Here is a 26,033-nt window from a genome sequence, read left to right as displayed (position 1 = left end):
ATAGACACAAAACTGGCTTTGAAGACACATAGCTGCCCTTAACCACAATCTACGCCTTATCCATATCTCCCTGGCTGCACAGGGCTCGAACTCCCTAGAGCAAGAGCATCCTCACACAACCTGGGCAAGAGCTGGAGCTGGTGACAGGAGATCCTGGCAGCCTTTGTAGGGCTGCCAGGTCAGTGTATGGGGAACAGTGAAGCACATTATACTTTCCTGTTAAAGCTACAAAGGAACAGACGAGTGCCTGGCAGCCTTTCCCTGTGGAGGTGGGGAGCCTGAGCCTCCCTCCTGCACTCAAAACTTCCTGCTTGCTTCTGTCAGGGGATGTGCAAAAGAGGAGGCAATTCTTCATGAGGCTCTAAAGCATTATTAAAGAGCATTTGAAGTTGCAGACACACCTCCATCAACTAAATGTGCCAATAGGCAGCTTCACACCCTCAGTACCAAGAGATATTTGCTTCATAACCTGATCCAGCTGAAACACTAAGACATGTTCAGCAACAGCTGGACTTAGAGTATTGTACAAGGGGTTCAAAAGGCATTTACATATGTAGTTAGGAGCAACACATCTATTGACAAAAGATCTACTAAAATTAAAACTATAATATTAAAATCTATCTTCTGCAGTTTCAGCAGTGGTTGTTCCTGTTTTATTAAACCCTATTTTAAAACTCTTGTTTTGTTTCCTCTGGTCTACTTTATTTTGCAAACATTTAAGCTAAAATGAACAATATCGGTAAAAAAAGCAGCTAGGTACAAAGCTTCAGAATAAATGTCTAACAGATTATTTACACGCTTTAGACGTGTGTGTAAACACGTGTGTAAAAGCATTACTTGTTTTCAAGGCTGCATTGCATCACATTAGTAATAACATAAGATTTACTCATGCTTTTATGTGCTCCCCTTGCATCGCTTATCAAGAATCCACTACAAGTCTGGTGAATGCTAGAAGACAGATTAATCATGGCTCCAGCTAATCTATTTTATCTACTTATATGTTTCAACTTCTTACACGGCTTCAAAAAGCTAGCGTCCACTGTTTGAACCATCCACACAGTGAAAATGAATAGCACAGCTGAAAAATATTTTTGTGCTGAAATAAGAGCAAGCCAGGAAGCCACGCACTTTCAAGAACAAAAAACAGCAGCTCTGTCCCTGCTGCTGATTTGCAGAGGGTGCATGGTAATGGAGGATGTTGGATAAACACATTTGAGCTGTGCCAGGCGTAGGACTGAGGTTAAATGAGAGGAAGTGAAAGTTCACAGCATAGGAAGGCATCACTGGAAAGATATCAAAGATAACCATTACAGTAATGAGATACATAAAGTGCCTCAAACATCTGAATGACATGATTGTATCAGCTTGTGGACTCTAGATTTACTAGGTTTACTGCCCGATTGCCAGAATTAACAACAACAAAACCAAAAATAAACAACAACAAAAAAATCAGCTGTGGGGGGAACTCTTACTGTCAGTTTAACATCCTTCTCCTCTAGCATCCTTGCCAATTCTGATGGGTTTAGCTTTCAATTAAATATCAATTTAAAATGTGGATTAAAGGCTTTAAGTGTACCTCAAAGAGTGCTCAGTCTCAGTTGCTGTCAAAAACAAAAGATAAATATAGAGGTGACTACTGGTAGGGACTGTAGAATGGAGGACTAATAAAAAACACCTTTTTTTTTTCTTCTGCCTTTAATTTCTTATGGTTGAAAAACCATGGCAACTAAGTTTGCCTGTAGATGTTACTGACAATTGTAACTGTGGTAGGGCAGACAAGATATGTGTGTCAAGGCGGCCTCTTTAGAAGCCGCTGATGGGAACATTCTGCTCTCAACTGAATAAAAAAAAACCCTGAAGTCACAGGAGCTTCACAGGCCATTGCTGCTGAAGTACAAAAGATGTTTAAATTCTGGTTACAGCATTATTTGAAAGTGTCCACTAATTTACTTCTCAAATATATTACATTTTTTTATCTTCCACAGACTTTGAAATCAGGAAATTGTGTGTCAGAACTGGATGACTTGTCTTTTTCTTGCTTGATTCTTCTGAACTATTTCCATAGTAACTTTGGCTTCATACAATGGGATTGCTTCATCCAGCTGAGGCCTAAAATGAAAGAATCTGTCAGAAATGTCTGGTGAGCATGCTCAGATCAACAGAAATATTGCAGGACTACTGCTACAGACTTTACTTTCACTATGTAAACTTTGCTCCTTATACAAAATAAAAGTTTATGGCTTTGCTGGGATTCACAGAAGAAGGGAAGAACCCTAAAGCAAACAGGAAAGAGAAGTTAATTAAAAGATATTTATCTTATGGGGTGGGGAAATGGTGGTGGTGGTGAGGCTTTTGCTCAACAGCAATACTGTTAACCCTGCATTAAGAGAAAGAATCTTCCCTTCCCACCTCATTATAGGAGTCTTTGTAATTAGTGAAGCTGTCACTCTTCTCAGAAGAGTATTAGACAGACCTACTATCTTTTAAAGCCAACACATGCTCCTTCTAGATCAAGAAAAGCACATACTGCCTGTGTTAAATTTTGACATAGTACATGCCACAGCAAAATCAAGGGATTTACCAAGTTCTTGTGTTTAGTCTGCTATAGTACAAATAGAAATAGACCATAAACTGTTCCATATAAACGATGTGAGGCATCTTTTCCTGAGCACCCCAATATAAATTTGCAGTACAGTGCTGGCAAAAGTTTTCTAGTTCAAATGCTGAATTTAAAAAATAATAATAATTAAAAAAATAAATCACATCTGTCTCACCTGAAAATGTTCCTTGATAATTTCTCCATTATATCTTCTAAGATGGGTATCTAGGAGGACTGTCAAGGTAACAACATACCTACAGATAAACATTTCCATAATCACGTTTGCTGGCAAGAGCTCTCTATTGATACAAAACCAGCAGGATCAAGGCAAAATGAAAATTAACCTTAATTCCAATCTTTAGGTCAGATCTATGCACTTGTTTATATACCAGAAACCTCCTTTCCTGAAATAGTATGCAGAAATGAAATATGGAAAGCAGAATTCTGAAAAATAAAGCAAAAGGGTTACTACGCACAAATGCAGCCCGCACTAGTACAACATGAATCAATCAGAATGGCAATTGCATTTTTTTTGTGCAGAATGACAAAGACAGACTTTGGTACCAGTTAGCTGTCTCAGAAAATCACAGCTGGAAGAGACCCTCAAGATCATCAGGTCCAAACATAACCTAACTCTGTCACTAAACGATGTCCCTAAGAACCTCATATATATATGTCTTTTAAACACCTCCAGGGATGGTGACTCCACCACTTCCCTGGACAGCCTGTTCCAGTGCCTGACAACCCTTTCCGTGAACAATTTTTTCCTAATATCCAATCTGAACCTCCCCTGGTGCAAATTGAGGCCATTTCCTCTTGTCCTATCACTTGCTACTTGGGAGAAGAGACCAACACCCTCCATGCTACAACCTCCTTTCAGGTAGTTGTAGAGAGCGATAAGGTCTCCCCTCAGCCTCCTTTTCTCCAGACTAAACAGCCCCAGTTCCCTCAGCCGCTCCTCATCAGACTTGTGCTCCAGATCCCTCACCAGCTTCATCGCCCTCCTGTGCACTCTCTCCAGCACCTCAATGTCTTTCTTATGATAAGGGGCCCAAAAATGAACACAGTATTCAAGGTGAGGCCTCACCAGCACCAAGTACAGGTGGACAATCACTGCCCTGGTCCTGCTGGACACACTATTGCTGATACAAGCCAGGATGCTGTTGGCCTTTTTGGCCACCTGGGCACACAGCTGGCACCCCAAGGTCTTTTTCCGGCTACTCTTCCCCGAGCCTGTAGCGCTGCCTGGGGTTGTTGTGACCCAAGTGCAGGACCCAGCACTTGGCCTTGTTAAACCTCATACAATTGGCCTCAGCCCAATGATCCAGCTGGTCCAGATTCCTCTGTATGGCCTTCCTGCCCTCCAGGAGATCAACACTCCCACCAAATTTGGTGTTGTCTGCAAACTTACTAAGGGCGCACTCAATCCCCTCATCCAGATCATTGATGAAGAGATTAAATGGAACTGGCCCCAATACTGAGCTCTGGGGAACACCACTCGTGACCAGCTGCCAACTGGATTTGACTCCATTCTCCATAATTCTTTGAGCCTGGCCAGACATCTCAGGTAAAAATAAAGTTGGGGACATAGCAGAGCCTGTAAATTCTTAAAGCACCACTGCACATCCATAAAGGATCTTTCAGTTGATGACTAACATTCATGACAATGCAACAGATGAGGCTGCATTTAGTCTTCCTAGGAAACTAAAAAAAAATATTTTTCCTTCATTCCTTTTAAGAGCAATCTGGTTAATATTTGAAGCTCAAGACACTTTAAAAAGCAATCGCTAGGCAGTTTCTTCAGATGATATTAATTCCATATGGTCAAGAATTGTGCAAGATCTACAGAGTAAAAAAAAAAAGCACGTTTTTCCTTTCAACTTCTTAAGCCTGTTGTGATAAAACGTCCTGTTGTTATTAAAGATACCTCAGGAGACAAGAGAAGAAATCTTACTGTTTAGTCACCTTACTTTTTATATGTGGTAACTACTCAGTAAGCATTCAACAAGAATACCAGACTATAAAACGATTCAAGATATCCATCCCATAAATATTTCCTTAGTGTGCCTGACCTTGCCTAATCTACTTTGCAGTTCAGTGGGGGAGGGGAGGACTTCCTTGCAGCGTAGTTAGTTGTTTCACAAATATAATGACTTAATCCTCACCCACCTCTGCTGTTCTGCTGAACTGCAAAAGTGATTCAGCATATCTCATAATCTGCAGTGCAGTACGGAACAGGGAGGGTCCTTAAAGCCATAAACAGACAAACCTTCCATTACAAACCTTCCAAGCTATCCACTGACAACTGCCGTGCTCATAGAAAGCTCAGTGTCCGGCTGCTGAAGACCAAATGTAGGTAATGCAAATGAAGGAGGCACTCCTCTTCCCACACCCACATCTTTGCTTGATAAATTTTATGTATGTAACGTTGCAAATAAAGAAAAGTTTATGAAGCAAAAATATTTAAACTTTTACATCTAAAATTGTGTTAAGATTTACAGATCATGGATCTACTGCCCAAAAGAACAAAAAAAAAAAAGAATCCAAAATGTCATAGGCATAATATAAAAACTTAGAGAATCAAATCTTCAATTAGTAGGTTCAATCTTGAACCAAAAGGTTGCATTTTCTCCAGGTCTGCTTTCTATTTCAGGACTGCTTTTAATGAAGCATATAGAAATATATATTTAGAAGGAATGCAGAACCTAGTTTAAAACATGACTGTATGTTATATTTTAGTTACCCTGTACACTTAACTGTGCTGACCTTTAAGCCTGTGGTTCCGTGACCGAGTAGAAGAAAATCTATTAGTTGGTTTCTCGGTTATATTTCCATCCACTCGTATTACCAGGCAGTATTCAAAATGACCATTGAAAGGATATAGAGATACTTCCCTTGCTGTATATTGGACAAGTTCCATATCTCATCATTCAGAAAGGAGACTGTGGCTCCTTTAAGAAACAAGGAATGGCTGTCTGGAGGATCCAGCTTAAACAAAATGAAGAAAAATGTTATTTAGTTTATTTTCCATTAGAAAAAAAATAAAGTTAAATGGTTATTTTATATTGATGGTTAAAAGAACCAAACTAAACCAAAAAAACACCCCTTGCCCATTTTTAAGACTTAGCACACTTGTAATATTTACAGCTTTAAATTATACTTTTCTGTCTTGTCAAACAGTTTCATACCCTGAGCCAGACAAAATAGGCCCTTTAAAATTTGTCAGTATACCCAAGCTATTATTATAACCTACTATCATCTCAGAAAAGACAGCCCCAAAATTGTGCCAAAGGAAAATAAAAATATTTATTAACACTGTATGCTTCCCATTTTCTGGATGTAAAAGTTTTCTTAAGTGAAAACTGATGTTATTTAACAGTGGGGAACCATTTGGCCATGACAGAAGCTCACAGATACATCCATATATAAACTCTAGTACAAACTAACTTACTGACACAGTAGCTTTACCTGAAGATTTTTTTCTGTTGTTATCCAGTGTCCCCCAACACCAAGAAGAGTAATGATATCATGCTTATGGGGCAACAACTGTGATTTTAATGTTGATTCATCTTCAGCTTTAAATTGTTTTACTGGGGGGAAGAACAAATTCATTCAAGCTCAGCAGAAAATTCTGTTCAGAATGAAATGCCCATCTCCTCCTGTACTGAAAACCATATATCTTGGGATTCTTTACAGTCCTACGTCTTCAGATACAAACAAGTTGCAATATAAGCACATGAATATACACAATGGAAGATGGCTGTCTGGAACAGCACTACAATTACGTTATGCTGTTAGTCACACGAGAATATCTGAGAAAGTAGAAGATTTAGGAAATTCAACATTTTTTTAAAATACATTTTAGTGGAACTCTAAGTTGTTCTTAAATTATTTCAGGTAAAACAGTAATTTCAGAGTTTTCAACTATTATGATTGTTTTAAAATATAAGTTGACAGTACTGGCAATAATGGTGCAATTTTTGTATTAGAATAAGGTAGCATAAACAGTGATGACAATGATGCCACAGCTCTACACTTTGAACATTTTTTTTCAGTTTTAAGTAAGAGGAAAATTTCAGACTAATTTAGCAGATGACTAACAGTATTAGATGCTTCCACTAGAGGGCGATATGAGTAGATCTTAGAGATCTTGCTTAAGGCACTCTATTGAGTAGATACATAAAATCGCATGGCAACTAGCAACTAAATGCAATTGTTCGAGGTAATACAGCCTCCACCTATATACTGGTTAATAATAATAAAAAGCCCCCACTAATGGTGCTCTGAAGACCAGATTTTCATTAGTTACATACCTCCAGCATCTAGAACAATATCCACTCCCAGGCCACCCGTTTCTTCCAAGCAGCTTTCTGCCACATCTATCTTTCCATTTGACACATCTATCACTCGAGCTAGAAGAGCAAGACATTTGGTCAATTACAATAAAAATGTAGTGTTTAGATTGAGAACAGAATAAAACATTTCTAGTTTCTGCAAGTGTTACAAGCAAGTTTGCAGCTACGTAAAAAAAAAAAAAAAAAAAGCCAATAGTTTTTTCATTTACAATACAGTGCAAGATCAACACCAAAAATATGCATTAGCCTAATGCAGAATGAAAACTCACAAGTCTCTTTAGGCCAAAAAGTATAAAGTACACTACTAGAAGAATTTGAAATCCTTCTGTATATTAATTCTTTGCTATTTTTCTTTTCCAAAAGCGCCTTCAAACATACTGAGATCTGGAGCAACCAGTCATGTTATTGAAGCAAAAGAGAGTGGTCAAAGACAAGGAGGCATATTATTTCACATCTCCCAATTTTCAAATTACCTATCAAATAACTACAGCAGTAATGCTTTAGGAGAGTTTTCCAAGCCTTGCTTTCTTCCCTTACTCTACATAAAACCCACCACCTCCTGCCAGTCCCTTGCAGGGCCCTTCTCTTGCTTTCACATCATAGTGGGAAACAAAACCCTCTTCTCCCTGGCATGGAGCCCTGTCTCCCAGTGCAAGTCAGAAGTAAACATGTAAAAATGCAATAAATTCAGTCACTTACAAGGCACTGACTTGATGTTTCTTATGATTCCAGCAAGTCTTTTAATCTTATTATATCCATCTTTTCTTTAAAATAATGCTTACTAACAGTAATGCTTAGTAACATCATTCCTTATCTCACAGGATGGATAAACTTATTAATACCTTACTTTCTGCATGATGTTGTTAACCTCTAAATGGCTTTCCAGGTCATCAAATAAATATTTAGATGGAAGTATTTACATCTTATCTTGAAATATTTCTGAACTGAAAGTCACTAATACCTTTTCTTCTCATATATCTGTGATACCATATGAATAGATGGTTATAAAGATAAGCCACAGCATCAGGAATAATGAAGACAGAGAAGTAGCAGCTAAGGTTTTAGTTTTGTTTCACAATTATGAGGTAAACTAACATTTAGAAACTAAATAGGCCAAAGACTTCTTAGCAAAATGACAATTGATATAATAGCAAATAAATTTGGAGGTATATTTTCAAAGTGTAATTGATTAAACTCAAATTTGCAATGTGTACTTACCTACCAAAAGCTGCCGCATACCTTCTTCAATTTAATTACGGGGGTGAGAAGGAAGGAGAGAAAAAGTTCCAAGAAACTGGTTACTAAGAAGGCAAATACTCAGTTAAATGCCTTTTCCCACTCTTCCAATCAAATCTTAAGATGCATTCAAATTCTTAGGTCAATCATTCAATTTTTTACTGAAGTCAAATTATATGGCTACAGAGAACACACATGGTCATAATTTAATAAAAGTGTCACATTAATTTAATCATGATAGTCATATTCCCCATATGCAAAGAACACCCCATAATATTCTTTTCTTATAAGTTTCTTCAGTCAAGAAGCTTTTTCTTAACACAGCAATTCCACATGGTATGAAGCTTCTACAAATTGTTTCACTTTTTGAGAATAGTTCTGGTTCAATAGACCCAAAGCCTGACTATCAAAAAGAAATGCAATAGTTTAGTTAGTTTGACTATTTTCTGATTTCCATTTAGCAAAAATTTCCAGTTTTGCTACTTATAATACAATAGTTCAAACAGTACTCATCAAAATCTTGTTCAATTTTCTTCCTAGCAAAATGCTATAACAATTTCTCTCCACTGTGGAAAAGGCTGAGCAACAAATTACAGTATCATTTTCTATAATCCTTTGTCATTCCACAAAATTTCCTCACAAAACAATTGTAAATCAGTTCAGTTTCTTCTTCTGTGACTTGCCCAACTTGTAAAGTAACATTACTCTGGCAATAAGGCTTCAGTTTCTCTTTCACTGTTGGTTAGAAGTAGAAATGCCAATACTTCCACAACCTGCTACCAGAGTTTACTCTCACCCAGTAAGTTGAGCTACAGAGTCACAAAAAAGATCTGCTACTTGGTCTATTGAACATGCTCAAGAGAGCCATGAAATCACTGGTGAGTTCTTACCAGAAATGTACCCTCTGAAATCTCAAAATTGGTTTTAAGGAAGAAACCCAAACCCAAGCAAACCAAAAACCGAAACACACCACCACCACCACCAAATCACACACAGAAAAATGGGGTGACCTATAGAACAGAAAAACATGTGTATATATATTTTTTTCTTCCATTCTCTAACACAAAGTCATTCTGTCTCTAGTCTGAAACATGGGCATTGAAATGTCAAAATTAATTACAGTCCCCTTCTTCATGATATTACTGTATTTACTCCAAAGATTACTGAAGACATGCAAAGACCCCGTCCTGTTAGTCTAAATATGAATCCTTAAATATTAACAGGAACTTTTACTACAGGTACTGGAATAAAACCAAACCCACCAGAACAGAGGATTTTTGCTTTCACACTCAAAATTGTTTCTCTTTTTAATGCTTTACCCAGGTTCTCTCTCTTTATTTGAAGTAAACTTGCAGTTAAAATCTGCCCCCCCCAATGTTTACATTCCAAAAACATTTATTTGCAAACCTGCTAAACTGAACTCCTGTTGTTGAAATCCTTTTATTGTAAAACAAGCACATACATGAGCAATATAAGCAATGGCCTTTTCACTGCAAGAAATGGTTATTTCAGCCCTTTGATGAAGCAGCTAGTTATGCTACACACTGGTAACATAAATCGCTGCTTATTGATAACTGATAGACTCTTGCTAAAATCTATACAAAAAAAGCCCTACACAAGCACAAATCTGAAAAAGCCTCCACCCACAGACATTTGAGGTCAGGTTAGATATAGGTAGCTACACTTGGGTTACTTAACACATTTATTTTATATTAACATTCATATAACTTAAATATACCAGTGAAAAGTAAATATGCCAAGCAACCTGAAGTCATATTCATATATGCTGACAGGACTATGATAATAAAATTAATTACCAAGTACCTTCTTAGCTGATAAAGTTCTCATATCATTAGTAAAATATACCCATAAAATATTACAAACTAAAGTTTCAGGTCTTTTGCATTTACTCTTTTGCCCTGTAACAGGTGGCCTAACAAACCTCTGCATATCAACAGCATTCACAAAAATGCTTTACGTTCTGACGTCTGTAACGTCTATTGTTACGTTAAAAAAGACTTCTGAAATAAGAAAAGCAAAAAACAGATTTTTTTTTTTTTTTGTGAAGTTTCAAAAAAAAAAAAACCAGAGGCAACATATACATCTAGAGACATAAGTCTGTGAGGTCTCAGATGAAATTATTACATTCCCAACACAAAATGTTGTTTCCTGTTGAAGATCATTAAGGTCAGACAGCAAAAACGTCTTTCTGCCTGCTCTTGTGCAATAACCTCTGCACAGCTGGCTGCTTCCTGCTGCATGCTCAGTGCTCCACAGCCACTCCCGGCAGAGCTGAAGACTCACTTGGTAGGCTGGAAGTGAATCACTCCCCAAGACTGCAGATGTGTGTGAACGTGCAGCCCCAGAATGCACATGCACACTGTGTTGTCTCTGTGTTTCCACTGGCAGTTCTGTTCTTGGGAGCCAGAAAGGAATTAAAATTGACAAGAACTCCGTTCTCTCTGTGTCTAAAGAGCAGCTCTCTGGCTTATTTCATCCCTCTACTAGCTTACTATTCTTGAGCCAACAGGGAGAACACAAGGACAATACTATATGCACCTGCAAATCAGCAATGACTGTTCTTAGTAAGTCACTAGGAACAAGAAAGTAGATTTGAAAACTGCTCTAATTCTCCATTTGGAAAGCCAAGATTGCTAACGATATTACTATGCAAAACAACAAAGGAGAAAGGAGTCTGAGTCAGGGACAGCTAGCCTTTACGTTATCTTTTAATCAGATCTCATCTTAACCCATATACACTTTGATCGATGCGACTCTTAATGTTTGTAGACATGATAACTGACCACACAATGCTTTCCCCACAAAGATATTCTTCCAAGAGACACAGTTACTCTCACTTCTTTGAATGACAACAACAGTCGTACAGTGAAAAATAAACTTGGTGATTATACTGGGGCAAATCTTTGCATTTTGAGGAGGAAGTATTAAACACTAGTTTTTCAACCTTTTGGTCACTGTACAGCAAAGTTCACAGATTGCAATCACATTGGACTTTGCACTGCCATTTTCAAACTGTCTGAATAGAGAAATATTCTGCTTTCTTCCATTCTGCAGCATTGAAATAAGAAAAAGTTTGATCAGGAAAGATGCTAGTAGCTTTTATCTAGAGTCTTTTTCCCATGGTCCAAATAGCACTGTTATTTTGAGGGGAAAACTCCCAAAAACTTAAGTATCAAAGAGAAGAAATGGAAGAAGTCATAGATGAATGCAAGTGTTATGCCTAATGCAAAGCTTATTTGGAATATAGGAAAACACAGAGTCTTTGAGAGTCCAGCTACAGTTAAAACAATACTTGAAAGAGAGCTGCCACACAGCCTGATAAAACAGTATTAAAAGTAATTTGAATCTGATGAATACTGTATCTCAAGTATATGATTACATCTGAACTCTAGCTCAGGTACCTAGATTACATACTGTGATAGTGGTGATTTAGTAATGCCGCCTTCTTGTTCACAAGCAACAATTTTATAAAATGAAAAGACTTCTTGAGTAGTTAGGCCAAAAGCCAGCACTCAAGCACTATTGTGCAAGATGGAAAATACTGACAGTCATCATAACTTAAATGAAGAATTAAAAATGCCATTAAATACACCTAAAATATAAATTAAATACCTATGGTGTACAGAATAAATTTTCAAAGTATTTAATTAGACTATTTATAAATTTGTATTTCAGTTTTCAGCTACTGAAATAAGTCCCTATACTAAAAAAAAAACAACAACCAAACCAAGAAAACACCCCAAAAAACCAAACCAAAGCCAACCCACACAAAACCAAAAAACAAACATAAAAAATTCGAGACATCCTTTAGCATAAACTTTAGCACTGAAGAATATAACTTACCCACAGGAGGTCTAAGCCTCTCCAGGTACTGCTTATCTTCAAGACTGTATGCAGTAGAGATTACTTTAGCTCCTCTGTGTTGTGCTAACTGAATAGCTATTGTACCAAATGGCTGCAGAGGAAAAAAGGTAGATTTATTTATTTCCAGCAACAATTTGATGCAGTTTAAGGAAGATTATCTTACAAAGGACATTCAGGAGAATGTATCAACTATCCAGAAATGAACTTACTTCATCAATAAAACACATTTGAACCAAGAATTTGAATATTCACAGATCTGTTTCTGTTCCAAGTGAGGCCAAAAAAGTATTTTAGTTGACTGGAGAGCTTGGAACAGACTTTCAGGAGTTAACTAATTCCCCTCTTCAATAAAACAGCTCAGATTCTACTGTAAGTAACAGAAGTACCATAACTGCACTTGCAGTTTATACCTTTGGGGTTGCTTGCTTGTTTAAGGAAGAAGTACTACCAAAGAAAAAGAACCAGCCACATTTACATTAATGAATGTTGGCCAAGGCAAGCTCCAAATCTTCATTAGCAATAAAGATTGCAGTAATGCAAATGAAATTATTTATATCTAAGAGAAGTTAAAAAGCAGTGGTGGGAAAGGAATAAAAAATTAAGGCACTTTCCTCCAGTTATACCTGAGGGCTTAAGGTAAAACTATGTCAATGTAAAAGACCACAAAAGAACTACCTCTCTTCACTACCCACACAACACGTAAAGGACTGTATTCTTGGCTCAGTATCTTACGTGGGAGGGACTTTCCTATTAATCCATTCAGTTAAGGGTACTGCCAGGAGTAAAATACAAGGCTTGATAAAGTCAGTATGTTGTAAGAAATCCAACTGTTCTGGTGATTAGACAGTTATTTATAGCAGAGGTAATCCTTCTGTTCTGAAATTGTTACTATTTGACAGTTGTTACCTACAGTCGCTCCATCCATTACGAGAACAGTTTTTCCAGGAGAGGCTTGGGAAAGGTAGTGTAAAGCTGTGTATGCTCGGAGACCATCACGAACAGTCCCAGCTGCTTCAGCCCAACAAACTTTTTCTGGTTTATGAACTGATTTTGGAGAAAATAAACAAACAAACAAACAAAACCAGATGGGAAAAAAAAAAAAAAAGCAGCAAGTCCCTAACATTTTATTCAGAATTATTTTTCTGTAACATGAACGAAAATTATACAAGTCAAATGATCTACAGGTATAATTATGACCTATTTCACAAAGGCAATACTCCTATATTGTGACTCATGGCAGGGTTAGGTCAGCTACATGGAGAAGGTAATAATCAAGTTTGCTTCTGCAGCACTCTCGTGAGCAAGTTCAAAGACAAATACAGTACTTAAATGAGAAAAAAGAAAGAGAGACCCACTTCCGGACAGAAATGATCTGAGGCAGTCTCTTCTCCTTTTCACAAAGATAATTCCAACACAGAAAATACACAATGCAAGCTCCAATCCATGAGTTCCCAAGTTTTTTTCCATATAGATTAAAATATTTTACTTTGTAATCCATTGATATAAACAGTTTCTGGAGGTTATAACGCATTTTAAGAGAGATAAAGGTCAATATAACATTATTTGTCATCTGTGTTTTCCATTGTTTCTACCTACAAGTTGCTTAAGATTTTTCCCATTCTATCTACATGCTTAAAAGCCTGGGGAGACTCTGTTAACTAGAAATCACAAGTTCAAACACAATTTTTAATGTAAGCCATTTACATGATTTTAGGAAGACCTTGATACTAAGCAAGAAAATCATCATAATCCAGCTGAGAGTCCAGCATAGAACTAAGCACAATCCTCTTGAAGCATGCTAGAAAGAAAAAAAGACTGCAAAAGTTTAGTCTGCCCGTTTAAACATAAAAATTGATAGTTTAGCCTGAATCAGGGAAGCTGTAAAACAACATAAGCAATGTGATCACCTGGGATCATTTACAAGTGTGCTGGAAAAGAATTCGAGGGATCATCAACAGCATCATCACTTTGTGTGCCAGTTGATATTACTTACCACAAAATAAGCTACTGGAGGTAATATAAAGGCAGAAATATCTTCTGCCTGTAGTTAATGTAAATAGTGATAAGGCAATGGCAGACCACTAGATTTCATTTCTGTTGGTTTGTACTTTGAAGTGTTAGAAAGAATAAACCTTATTTTTTCATCTCCATGAGTCCATGACTTATTTTGCAAAAACTGTCATAGCTAGTCAGGAAGATTTCATCTTCAAACAAATCACCATAAATAATACTTGTTTACCTCTCACATATTTTAAAAAACACGGAGAGGATATTTTACCATATCTTATGCAATAAAAGTAGGGACTTAGTTTTGGTATAAACAAATTTAAAGGAGTCACCTCATAACTACACAGGTTGAATTCGACAGTCACAGAAACACAATACAAACTAATTTGAGCAAAAGAGTAGCTTGCTCAAAGTTACACAACAAACTGTCAGGAAATTTGGTATTCTGCACATTAAAGCACTCTATGCCCAGAAAGAGGAAACTGGAAACTCACAATCATTGAAAAGAATGTTTCAATACTAGGCTTCCCCTAATCCTCATTCCCTGAACATTCCTTACTCCAGCTTCTAGTTTGCTATTCCATCGCTTAGTCTGGTTGCAAGTTGCGTTCCTGGATTAAGTTAAAGCGAGGAAAAAGGCAAATTTCTCCTCATTTAATTTTGTGGCAGATGTGGTGAGGAAAAAGTAGAAAGACAACGAAGTGACAAAACGGGAAGTCAGAAGGGAAAAAAAAGAAAAAAACTGAGTCAGCTTATGTGGTTTAGGCAAAACATTAACTCATTAGATGATAATAGCATAAAAAAAAAAAAGCCCTTGACAGTACATACTATTCAAAGCTTCCATGAACAGGTGGAGTAGACAGAATGTCTGAATGTTCCTATACAGAACAAGTTTGCCCAGAGGTCCAAGTTAATTAGCTTCCTACCAGAAAAGCTAAACTGAATTCTAAAGATACAGTAAATGTAAATATTGGCAAAATATATGTACTACGTACCCAAATAATGCTCATGAACTAGAATAACTTCACAAAGACCAGACTCTTCAGAATCAAGAGGCAAAATTCCTGAAAAAAATTGAACATAGACTTTTAATTTCAAACAAGCAAGTGCTATAACCAAACAAGCTCCTAATGAAATTGCTAGTCCCACTTGCTCTGTGGCTCTGTTGCCCTCTTGTCAGGTTTATGACACCTTAAGAAAACTTGGCAAGGTAACAGTCTGTAATTTCTGTGGGCACAGTGCACAAGATGGCTCCAAAGGTGCTCCAAACATTGTCTTGGGTTGGGGGAGAGGAAGAATGGAGGCATTAGTGAGTGCTTTTTGCTACTGGCACACTTAATTTTTGTCAGGTCATGTCTCAACTCATTTCATACTGCTCTCAGAGTGCTCCTGTTTCTACTCTGTCTAGGCCATGGCTAACAAAGAAAGTTGAGCTCTCATATTGCAGACAGGCACAGACCAAGCCATAGTACGGATACCTCTACTCTTCCATCCTGACGCCTGTACGTGTGTTGTTAGGAAAGGCAGCAAAAAAGGGACAGAAAGAAGCCAAGGAATAACAAGCAAGAATGCATAAGTGTAAGTTTTAAAGAGTTGGAATGGAGAAAAAAAAACTGAAGGAAAAAAAAAAACCCACCCATTAAAGACAGAGAAAGCAAACACAGAACAGGCAGAAGAGGAAAAAAAAATCCATGCTGGTCCTAACAGTGCTTTTTTCTTCCACTGGCCAAAGAAGGAGATTGATGAACAGTAGGTTCTGGATTCCGATCAGGCTTCTGAATACATGTATCCTCTATGATTGGTAAAACAATATTTTCTCCCCTCTTCCATCCAAACTTATTCTCCATTTAGACCAAAGCAAGGGCTTTGGCTTAAAATCCTCAGTAAATTTGGCTGCTATTTCCAGTCTTTTACAATTCCCATTAAAAACTGGTTACCCTACAATGCTTGTATACATCTGTGGATCTCTGAAGGGTTTATCTATGGAATAATAAGTCTAAAGTAGCTATCTACAGCAGCTATTGTGCCATTATGAAATAATGCAAGAAGGGCAAGAATCTCAGAACAGAACACACTGTCTTACAACATCACTGTAAGTTCTGTCTTACTTTTATAACTTCAGTCATCCTCTAATCCTTTAATTTAGCATACAAAATATAAACACATATGAAAGAATGTCCCTAAGAAATATCACTTCTATCTTAAAGCATCATTCAGATTTTGATGATTGATACATTATCATATTTCAAATGTTAAGAAAAACGTTCTTATAGTAAGCTGAAGTAGCCTTGGCCCTTAAACCCATTTGCACTCTAACATCTTACTATAGAAAAAGCAAAGCACAGAATGAATAATACATAAAGACATTCCTTTTCTTGACAGACGCAAAAGTTCAGGAACGAGTCACATTATCTCCTAACACTCAAGACAGCCTCCAAGGAGTCATTACACATTGCCATCAACTCACATTGATTTCAGAGTCTCTAAAACCATTCACAAAACCATGACCCTTATACTGGGGGAAAGACATATGGCATCTTAAAGAACTGTGCCCCCTAGTACACCTCATAATGCTTACAGAAGCTCCAACATGAAATACAGACCTTTATTTTATGTATGCCATACACGTAAAGTATTTGACACGAGTACAAAATTACATTTTTCATGTTACTTGTCAGAAATACTCCACATAGTGCAGGACTTCCGTGCATTGATTATTTATATATTCAGTAACAGGACATACAGAAGAACTGACAGGCAAACTGGCTAACTGCAGGTACATTTATGTTTAGGTTCATGTCTCTGAGTATTTGTGGCCAATTTAACTCTCAGAATAAATTTCCCTGCACTTATTTTAATGAGGAACATGGCATAATTGATTGCTAAAAGATTCTGAGAGCAACAAATAAAATGGAGTTAAATTTTGAAAGGAAATCAAGAACGTATGTCAAAAGAAAAGATTTTTGGCTGGTCTGAGGTTTTACCACTATATTTTTCTTAACCAAACAAATTATGTTTAAGAGAGTACATTATACAGACAAAGAAATTTCTTCTGGAAGATTAAAGAAGGATTAGAAAAACTTCAAAAGTGCGAAATAATTCTTGGTATGATTTTAGAAATAGATTAATGATTTAACACACCAAGTACTTCCAGTGAGCACAGTACTATTCTTACAGTTAAAAATAATAGATTAATAAATAAGGACTGTATTACTGTATTATTACTGTTAAACCCAGTAAGGAGTATATACCAGGACTATACTCTTCAACAGAAGGACAGGCTCTTTTGCAAAATTCAAGTGGAAATAGTTTTCTGGCAATTGTACATTCTGGGACAGTTTGATATTATTAAACACACAGGTAACCCAACCATTTGGCAATAGCCCATTTTCTTTTAAATCATGCCTAACTATGTATAAAGTCACAGCAATAGAAAGTAAATGGGAAGTGTGCTTGTTAGGAAAGATTTACCGTAAGAGAAATATTTCACTTCTATATTTTGTCTTTATAGCATCAATATTGGATGGATAAGGTTAAACAGCTGTTTGAAAGAGACTGCTGTAAGGTTTCAGCATTTAAAGAAGTGTCTTCTTTCTTTTAGGGCTAAAAATATTTAATGCTGTTTTCTTCATCTTCCTCTTTCCATATGTGTAATTCTGACTTTTCTCTACCTGCATTCACAAACATTCAGTATTCAAGAATAAAAACACAGACAACAGAAGTCTCTGACAAAACAAACCTGCTTCTTCCATGACTCAAGCGCAGATTCTGTTCCCTTAATGTCAGATTTACTCTGAAGTAGCTCAGCTGATTCAAACTACCCATTCTATATCTGGATTAACAAGAATGGAACAAAGTCCACATTCACAAAACTCCAACCCTCCTACAGCCATTTAGAAGACCACTTAGACCACTCAGGTCCACTGAGATTATTTCAGAGGTTTTTTTTTCCCTGAACTACTTACTGAAACTGTACTCCTTCAACTACAACAGAAGGTGATTGAAACAAAAATAGTATTGTAGAATATTCAGCAGTGGTAGCATGTATCAGTGATATATTTAACCAAATGAACAATACTGTTCACAATAATGATATTATTCATAGTTCAAAGTTATTTCATATAGAAGACCAGAAAATGCTTGGCCATAACAGTTCTACTTTCTCAAACAAAGCAAAGCCACATCTATATGTGGAATATATGGAATAATGGAAATGCAAAATGGAATAATATTTCCCAACTGTAAGGATTACAGCTTCTGTGGTGAATAAATAATCACACATCTTATTCCATTAGATTTAAGCTAATGATATAAAGGTCTGCCAAAGTTTTACCAGGAAAAGAAAAGCCCCAAACACTTTCCAAGTGATTTTTGACCTGGAATTCTGTTTTAAATGATAAACAAAAAAAAGTAACGTGATTACTGCTTGCCTTTCCGATGGGCTTCTCTGACAATATTGTCATAGCAAGATCAGAAGGCACGGACTCCCTGTGGCTAAGTAAGGGGGCAAACAAGTCCACTTTCAAGAATATGCAGTAAAAATGAAGATTCTGGAAAACAAGCAGCTTGAATCAGTGTTTCTTTTGAAATGTGGCCTTGTATTCAGCAAAATGTCTGAGTATATGCACTGCTTTTGGCAACTCAGAAATCCAGGAGAACTGGTGAACCTACTTGCACGTTTAAGTTAAGACCACTCTTGATTTCTTTATTTAAACAGGAATTCATGTGACTTAGAAGAAACTGAATAGTCTTCAGTATGCTAGAAGAAGAGATTCATCACTATCAGTTAAAAGTATATTTTATATCATCCTCAAGAAGGCACGAAATATAAGCCTAGACTTTATATCATCCACAGAAATCAAGATGCATTAGTTTCATCTAGATAATGTTATAAATACAAATAATTGACTATGTATTCAGATGGTTGCCTTCAGAACACTCACTCCACATGCCTAACTTGACCCAGGTGTATATTTTTAAAGATTCAGTGAATGCAGGACTATGGCAGATTACATCAGATGGGGACCTGAACTTCCATACTTACAATCAAAAAACTTCCTTAAGAGAAAACATTCAGAATAGAATTCTCATAAATAAGAGTTCATTCACAAGACATTAGTTGAATCTTTGAAAATATGTGTCTAATTGTAGCTTTAGCAATTATTATAGAATCAGCCACTCACTATAAAAGATTACTAATTGTGTTAGTTGATAAGACAAACAAGCATTAACTTACCCACCACTTCATCATCTGGCTGAAAAAAGGTTACCTTTCTTCCAACTCATGAAGAGCATACAAAAAGGAGGAAATAAGGTATGAGGATTAATGTTTATAGCTGAAATTGAACATGCATTTGAAAGCACTGTTTAGTTCACAAAACTAAAAATACACCCTAGTAGTGGAAAAAAAAAATCCCATTAAATATGCACAGACCAAACCCAAAGGTTTAATTCACTAAACTTTGGCACCCCATCCACAGTTACATGCAAGTACACACATGCGTATGCGTTTGAAAGATCTAGGCTTTAAACTACGTATCAAAGGTGGATATGCCAGTGAAACACTGCCGAAATTCCAGAGTGTTATTTTGTCTTACTATTCCAACAAATGATTTTTACAAATAAAGTAAATATTGTTATAAGCCTGTGCAGGTAATGTCTTAAGATCTCAATGTATTTTATTCATGCCTTTGCATTTTTTTTCTTAAGTCTGAACAGATATGCAGGAATTACAGTTCAGATCCTTTTTTTACCTTCATCTTGGTATCATTACTGACTTACGGGAAGCCTCATTAAGAAAGCAAATAGTTCCTACTATTAGAGGTGTACCATGCAAACAGTATTTATTTGTTCTGGACTAGCAGACCTTAATTCTTGCTCCACACAATCACAAGACAATTACACTAACTTACCTTCCAATACAACTCCAGAAATTTCTCTACCAACAGGTAGAAGCTCCTTCTCCAGTTTAATTTCTGACAGAAGCTAAATGAAAATAATGGTTACAACATTCTTACTAGGGCTAAAAATGTCCATATTTATTATCATGTTACAGTGTTTGATATTCACAGTAAGAAAGTTGAGCATTACCAAAACATTATCTGGGGGAAAAAAGCACATACATTCCTCATCTAATATTAAAAACTTTGCACTGGTTTTCTATATTTAAATTTAGAAGCATATTAAAAAAAAAAAGCAAACACCAAATAACCGAGTTATTAACAGGCAAGCCAAACTGTTACTTAAAGTCAGTATGCAGAGGATGATAAAAGGGATTTACTGTAAAAGAACTCACAAAAGACAACTGATCTTTCTCCCTAAATTAGGAACCAAATTACAGGTGCTTTTTTATTTAAAGAGATATGCAAGAATACCACATCAATCCCATGCCCTCTTTCTCAGCAGTAAAGCCATATCCTCAGATGCCATAAATGGAATTGTGCCAATTGCCAGCTAAGGCCCAGGCTTAGATCTTCAATGGAAACTGTAAACAACTCTAGCTTTTATAAAAAAAAAAAAAAAAAGCAAATACCTTTGTATCTATCCAGCTCAGTGCACAGGCTCTAACTTGTACTTTCACATCGTTGTCTCTTGTAGGAGGAAGGTTTTCCTAGGACAAATTTGCAGACGTTACATTATACAATGCAACATGAATGTGCCAGTAGGATCTTCTCAAGCTCTTGAAAGCACTTTTCCAGAGTCTTTGTTTTAGATTCTTTTGTAGTCAGAACAAGCATTTTTTTTTTTCAATGAAAAGGGAACGGATATCACAATGGATTTACAACACCATTTTGAGTGCATGTATATTACTATTACAAACTGACCACTAGACCTTAGCAAACCTCAACACACACTGACTTTTTTTTTTTCTCTGCAAGGTAAATATCACATCGTTATCTGCAACAATTTTAGTATGCGATCACCCACCTAGTGTCTGTCTAACAAACAGAAGGAAGCAGATCTTTTAATATTAAAACTATATTGCAAGAGTGATGGAGACTTTTACATGAATGTCTGACATACTCTACTGACAAACTTACTGAAGTAAACATTAATGTAGTCCAGACAATGCCAAAGAAACAGCACCAATAAGAATTGGTGTTAAGGCCCAGGAATGATGGCTATTCCACGTACAAAAGTGTTCTACTAATAAAGCTTCCCCTTACCATTTCAACTTTTGGGGTTGGGGCTGATATCTGAAATTATTTTAAGTAGTTGAGTACTGCTACTTTAAAGTATTTAATTAGCCAGGCTGAGCTCTGGACTGCTGATTTCCACCCAGCTGTTGAAGAGCTGCCTCAAGGACTGGAGGCAAAATCATGTATTTCCATGTTATACTGTAGTCTGCAGTGGAGATGTCTGTTAGAATTGAAACACCAGAAAGTCATAAAAGCTTTGCTTCTACTTCTGAAATTAAGATATATTTTTAAGTGTTTAAGCTTTCTTTGAGGCTTTTTTAGACTCTTCCCAAGAAACAGCTGTTGCTTTTCTCCTAGGCTAAGCAACATGAAGAGTAACCTCTGTCCAAAGAATATTGAGCTGAACTTTTTCTCACCCCAGCTGAGTTAAACACATGCTGTTCCTTTAAAATTGCAAGGCGTGTTGCCAGTCAGACTGACCTCCTGCTTTGCAAACAAACCAAAGTGGGGTCTCACTCTTTGTTCCACAAAACTGAAAAGCCATTAAACTGTTTAACTATATGAATACTGCATCTCTAGGGTTTTTTTCTTTTATTTTCTTTTTTTTTTTTTTCCCCAGAAGTTTGAATCTAAGAGAGTTGTGTAATTTACGTAAGTTTAAGATTATACTGTCTTTTGGAACTACCCTTTTGGTATGCATAGCTCAATGAACCTAAGTATTGCTGCAATGCACGTCATAAAATTGTTTTTCTTTATACAAGAATACAAGTCTTAAGAACAAAAAGAGACAATGAAATGTTTGTGTTGTTAACTAGCTCCTGCCTTCATAATTGAAATATGTCATTATTAGGAACTGACCAAGCACCATATAAGGAAGGTTTGCTATGGAAATTCTTCATCCAAGCTACTGACTTTTCATTATCCACCTTCTGTTCTAGTAAGATGTCCTCAGCCAATTAGCTTTTCTTTTCCTGACATTTTTCAATATTTATTTCTATTTAAGATAAGGATCCCATAGTGCTGGTCATTACGCAGACACCTGCAGAATCAGTTCCTGTCCAAAGAGATGTAAATCAGCAAGTAGGCAGACAAAGTCTTTGCACAGGAGTACATTTCAAGATCTGTACCAGAGCTGTCTGGCTTACTTGTTGCCGCCACCTACATATTCCTATCCCCTCCTTTGTGTTAGACTTAGTAATCATGGAGCCATCACAATGATGTAAACTAACTTGTAACAATTTACTAGTTTTCACCTGACAAATAAGCTGATCCATCTTACCTTATAGATGCATGACCCCTAAACCATGACAAAAAAAGAGAACAAAAATGTGCTGCTGAAAGGTGAGCAAACCTTTTCAGCAAAAGCACGACTTCACAATTAGTTTAAATAGATCTAAGACTGCTCCATGAATATGCATCTTGGCTTTATCAAAATCACCCATCTCATTGCATCCTTCTCTTCAGGCAGTTAATTAGATGTGCTTCACTACTCACACTTGGCAGCTGCTCAAGCAAGATTCTTACCAGTACTACATTGTTTCATTTTGATTTATGACTCATAGGTATATTTAGGTATCTATATTACACCAGTATACATAGGTATCTATAGTAATTTATTTTGCACCTATAAGAGGTTTAACAACACAGGTTCACATCCTCAAAACCACATAAGCATTTTTCTACTGTTCAGATATTCATACTGCATTGATATATACTTATTGACATCCTATTTTAGTCTTATGCCACATGCTCATATGTACACACTTATTCAATTAATGTTTGCATCAAACTGACAAAGATTCTTCAGCACAACAGTTTCAGCTAAATTTGACAGAAAAAACAGCTGTCTTCTTGTTGTTCCTTTATGTTGTATGAAAATAGGTAGCTAGACAAAGGAGACTTGGCAATGCCTCTTATAAAAAGGCTGCACTATGATCTCAATCCTCACTGAGAGCAATGAACTCACAGAAGGAAAGAAAATAACAGTAGAACACTTCAAACAGAATAAATTTTTCAAGACATTTTTCTACTTTTTCAGTGACCAGCAAATCCAACCAGAGATATGAATCTACATGAAGCTAGGGTTCATTTGTTATGCCTGCAAAACCTGTTTTTCAGTATGGACCCCAAAACTGCACAGAGAAATCTAGCACTGTTTTTGCCAAGTGCTGCATGATGATGGTAAAATACACCTCCCCTACTTTCCTTTACCTGGCTCTATTTACAAGGATTACACCAGTTCTTCTCTAAGTCTACAGAAGAGTTAGCTGTTTCAATTCCCTTGTGGCATTCAGCCACACCCTCTTCTTCCAGTGAATGATTAATAATGCTGTTATAACTGTAACTCACTCTTTCCTGGAAGACAAATGTAATTTCCTCTCCAGGAGAATTCTGCTGACAATACAAGGCCTTCATAGTGATCTGAAAAAGAAAACAAACTGTAATACATTTAGTATCTATAGAACAAACAAGTAACTATACATTACTTTATAAGCAGAATAACAATTGTTTGCAAGCAACATACAGCCTATGAGTCCTTCCAACACATAAGTTCTGAAACAGATCAACAAATAAGACAAGATATGGTGTTACCTGCAATGGGTAACAGTTTCATTGACCACCATATAGCAAATACTAGGGACTGAAGATGTACAGCAAAAGGAAGTGAACAATACACAAGATTTACCAATTGCTGGTCCAACGCAGTAGATGGGTTTTTTGCCACCCAGGCTAGAAGGCACACAATTTGACTAGCTCAGTCAGCACAAAGGGCCATAAAAACAGTGCAGGAATGTAAGGAACCTTACATGACTTCACTAAAAATCACAACTTGGCTTTTTGGTCTCCTCTCCCAGCTTGGTATATGTTGGCCTCAACAACCCAGGGCCTTTTAGAAAGAAAAGAAAAATAAATTAAGGAAAGCACGGAGCAGAGAGGCAGAAAACCATGCGGCCATTAGATTGCTTCAGTCAGCCAGCGCTGACACCCCAAGGGACGCCCGAGGCTGAAGGGACCGCCCTGAAGCACCTCTCTCTTCAGAAACGCAGAGCAGCGCGGCGCCCGGCACCCGGCACACCCCAGACCGGCCCAGCAGGGAGCCCCGAGTTCGGCGCCGCCCAGCCGCTTCCCCCAGCCCTGGGCGCGCTGCGGCCCCAGCACCCTCATGTTCCCTAAGGGCAGTTGTCAAGCGGTACCCCACTCCTTTAGCCATTAGTGACACCGGCCACGCCGTTGCTTTTACTCCAGTACTCTATCGCACCGGGGAGCAGCTCAGCACGCAGGCGTCTTCACTCCCGGGGCCCCCATCGGGAAGAGCCCCCCCCCCCCCAGGAGCCGACACAGCGCACCGGCGGCCCCCGGTAAGTACCGTCACCCTGCGACCGGCGGTTGCCATGACAAACCGTTACTTCCGCCGCTCTCCCACCTCGACGCCCGCCGGCAAGCGCGGGCACCGCCCCCACGCCGCACTCCCAGCCCCGACGTCAAGGGAGGTCCCTTGTGAGCTCGTGATTGGCCACGGCGGCCGCCGCTCTGCATAGAAGCAGAGGTGAGATTGGCTAGGGCGGCTGTCGCTCGCTACGGGCGAGGAGGAGGGAGCAAGCGGCTCCCCTTGCTACCCCAGCAGCACTCGAGGACTACGCGGCCCAGCAGGCTGCGCGGCGCCGCCCGTCGCATTACAGCGTCCGGGGCGCAGCGCAGTGCCCGGCGGCTGCCCTGTGTGACCTCCCGGGAGCAGGGCTGGCAGCCTGCGTGGGAGGAGGGAAGGAGGAGAAACCGGCTTGAATTACCCTTATGTAAAATAAAGGGGCCACCCACCCCCACAGGCGCGTCCCGCTGGAGGTGAGGAGGGAGCCCGGCCGCCCCCTCCCCCCAGCTCCGCTCACTGCGCGCTGACCCCCTTGGCGCGAGAGCGGGCCTGGCAGACCCCGGATTGGCCGGGGGAGACCGGGTCCCTGCGGCGCTCCGGGTTTCTGATTGGCGACTCCCGCCTGCCCGTCGCGTGGTGGGGGCGGGAGGAAGGCTGCGGCGCGCGTCAGTACGGCTGTGAGGCCGAGCGCGAGCCAGGGCTCCTCCCCCCCGCCGCCCGCCAGACGGTGGCTGAGGAGGCAACGGCAGGGGATGGTGCGTCTGGCGGAGGCGGTGGCGGACGCCGCTCCGGCTCCTCCATCCCCCCCGCCGTCGCCATGGGTGTGAGTGGGGCCCCCTGGCCCGCGCAGATATGAGGTACTGCCCAGCGGCGGCGAAAGGGGACGGGAAGGAGGGGGGTGGGGAGGGGACCCTGACTGGGAGGGGCGACGGTTCACCCCAGGCCAACGGCGCCCGGCGGGCACCCGCGGGGGGGCAGCGGCGCCTTTGCCCCGCGTTGCCTGTGCCGCCCCCACCTCCGCACAGTACCGGCGGCCGGGCGTGTCCCGGTGCCCGGACCCGCTGACAGGCGCCGGGTGCCCGGTACGGAGCGAAGCGCCCCGCTCCTCCTCGTCTCCCTCAGTGCCGTGGTCGTCGCCGGTGTGGGCGGCCGGAGGGGGAGCACGGAGCGGTGAGGTGGGCGCCCGCGGGATGCGCGCTGGAGCGAACGCCGCCGCTTGCCTTCCTCGGCCTTTTTTTTTTTTTTTTTTCACTATTATGATTTTAATTTTTATCGGTACCTCACTGGGGTGGGTTTCGCGGGTGCCGTTTTCGCAGCTGCGGTTTTGTGGGTAGAGGGCGAAGCGGGGCAATGCGGCGGGGGGAGCGCCCCGCTTCGTGCGCGCTGGCTCGGGGAGAGCGCAGCTCCCCCCCCTCCCCGTCACAAGACAGCCATCGCTCCCGGGG

At 39.1% G+C, this 26,033-nt stretch overlaps 2 protein-coding genes across 12 annotated transcripts in view; one reads left to right on the top strand and one right to left on the bottom strand.

The window, feature by feature from the left end:
* Positions 1 to 1,375: 1,375 nt before the first annotated feature.
* CRYZL1 (crystallin zeta like 1) lies at positions 1,376 to 25,183 on the bottom strand. Of its 8 annotated transcripts, none has more exons than XM_082043279.1 (15): positions 25,117 to 25,183; positions 24,029 to 24,108; positions 23,571 to 23,642; positions 20,615 to 20,692; positions 19,995 to 20,067; positions 19,319 to 19,363; positions 15,078 to 15,146; positions 12,986 to 13,119; positions 12,055 to 12,166; positions 8,173 to 8,196; positions 6,913 to 7,011; positions 6,068 to 6,189; positions 5,482 to 5,587; positions 2,775 to 2,820; positions 1,376 to 2,109 (listed from the first exon to the last, which is right to left on the bottom strand). In XM_082043279.1, the coding sequence occupies exons 3-15, from the start codon at positions 23,634 to 23,636 to the stop codon at positions 2,010 to 2,012; spliced, it is 1,074 nt and encodes a 357-aa protein (XP_081899405.1). In that variant the 5' UTR covers positions 23,637 to 23,642; positions 24,029 to 24,108; positions 25,117 to 25,183; the 3' UTR covers positions 1,376 to 2,009. The 8 variants fall into 8 exon arrangements, with proteins under 8 accessions (XP_081899405.1, XP_081899403.1, XP_081899404.1 ...); XM_082043277.1 differs by lacking the exon at positions 25,117 to 25,183 and adding an exon at positions 24,623 to 24,695; XM_082043278.1 differs by lacking the exon at positions 25,117 to 25,183 and adding an exon at positions 24,589 to 24,691.
* Positions 25,184 to 25,278: 95 nt separating this feature from the next.
* The window catches only part of ITSN1 (intersectin 1), a 123,385-nt gene continuing 122,630 nt past the window's right edge, over positions 25,279 to 26,033 (top strand). For 2 of the 4 annotated variants that reach the window (XM_082068437.1, XM_082068436.1), the window contains exon 1: positions 25,281 to 25,445. The gene's annotated coding sequence lies outside the window, so the exon portion shown is untranslated. Of the gene's footprint in view, positions 25,446 to 26,033 lie in introns of all 4 variants that reach the window. The other 2 variants (XM_082068438.1, XM_082068435.1) reach the window with 2 other exon arrangements.

Source organism: Streptopelia decaocto (assembly GCF_964273445.1).
Source record: "Streptopelia decaocto genome assembly, chromosome: 1".
In the NCBI taxonomy this organism is placed as follows: Eukaryota; Metazoa; Chordata; class Aves; order Columbiformes; family Columbidae; genus Streptopelia; species Streptopelia decaocto.
Note: the sequence above shows the minus strand (reverse complement) of the source record. Positions and strands in the feature narration are given on the sequence as shown.

What these genes read in the sequence shown, in the direction of transcription:
- CRYZL1 (XM_082043275.1), bottom strand. Translation starts at nt 24,615, where the DNA reads ATGGCAACCGCCGGTCGCAGGGTGACG. An exon ending in CCGCCGGTCGCAGGGTGACG is followed by an intron (nt 23,643 to 24,588) that starts GTACTTACCGGG and finishes TTTCTTTTTCAG; the next exon opens with ATCACTATGAAGGCCTTGTA. An exon ending in TCGTAATGGATGGAGCGACT is followed by an intron (nt 12,167 to 12,985) that starts GTAGGTAACAAC and finishes TTTCCTCTGCAG; the next exon opens with CCATTTGGTACAATAGCTAT.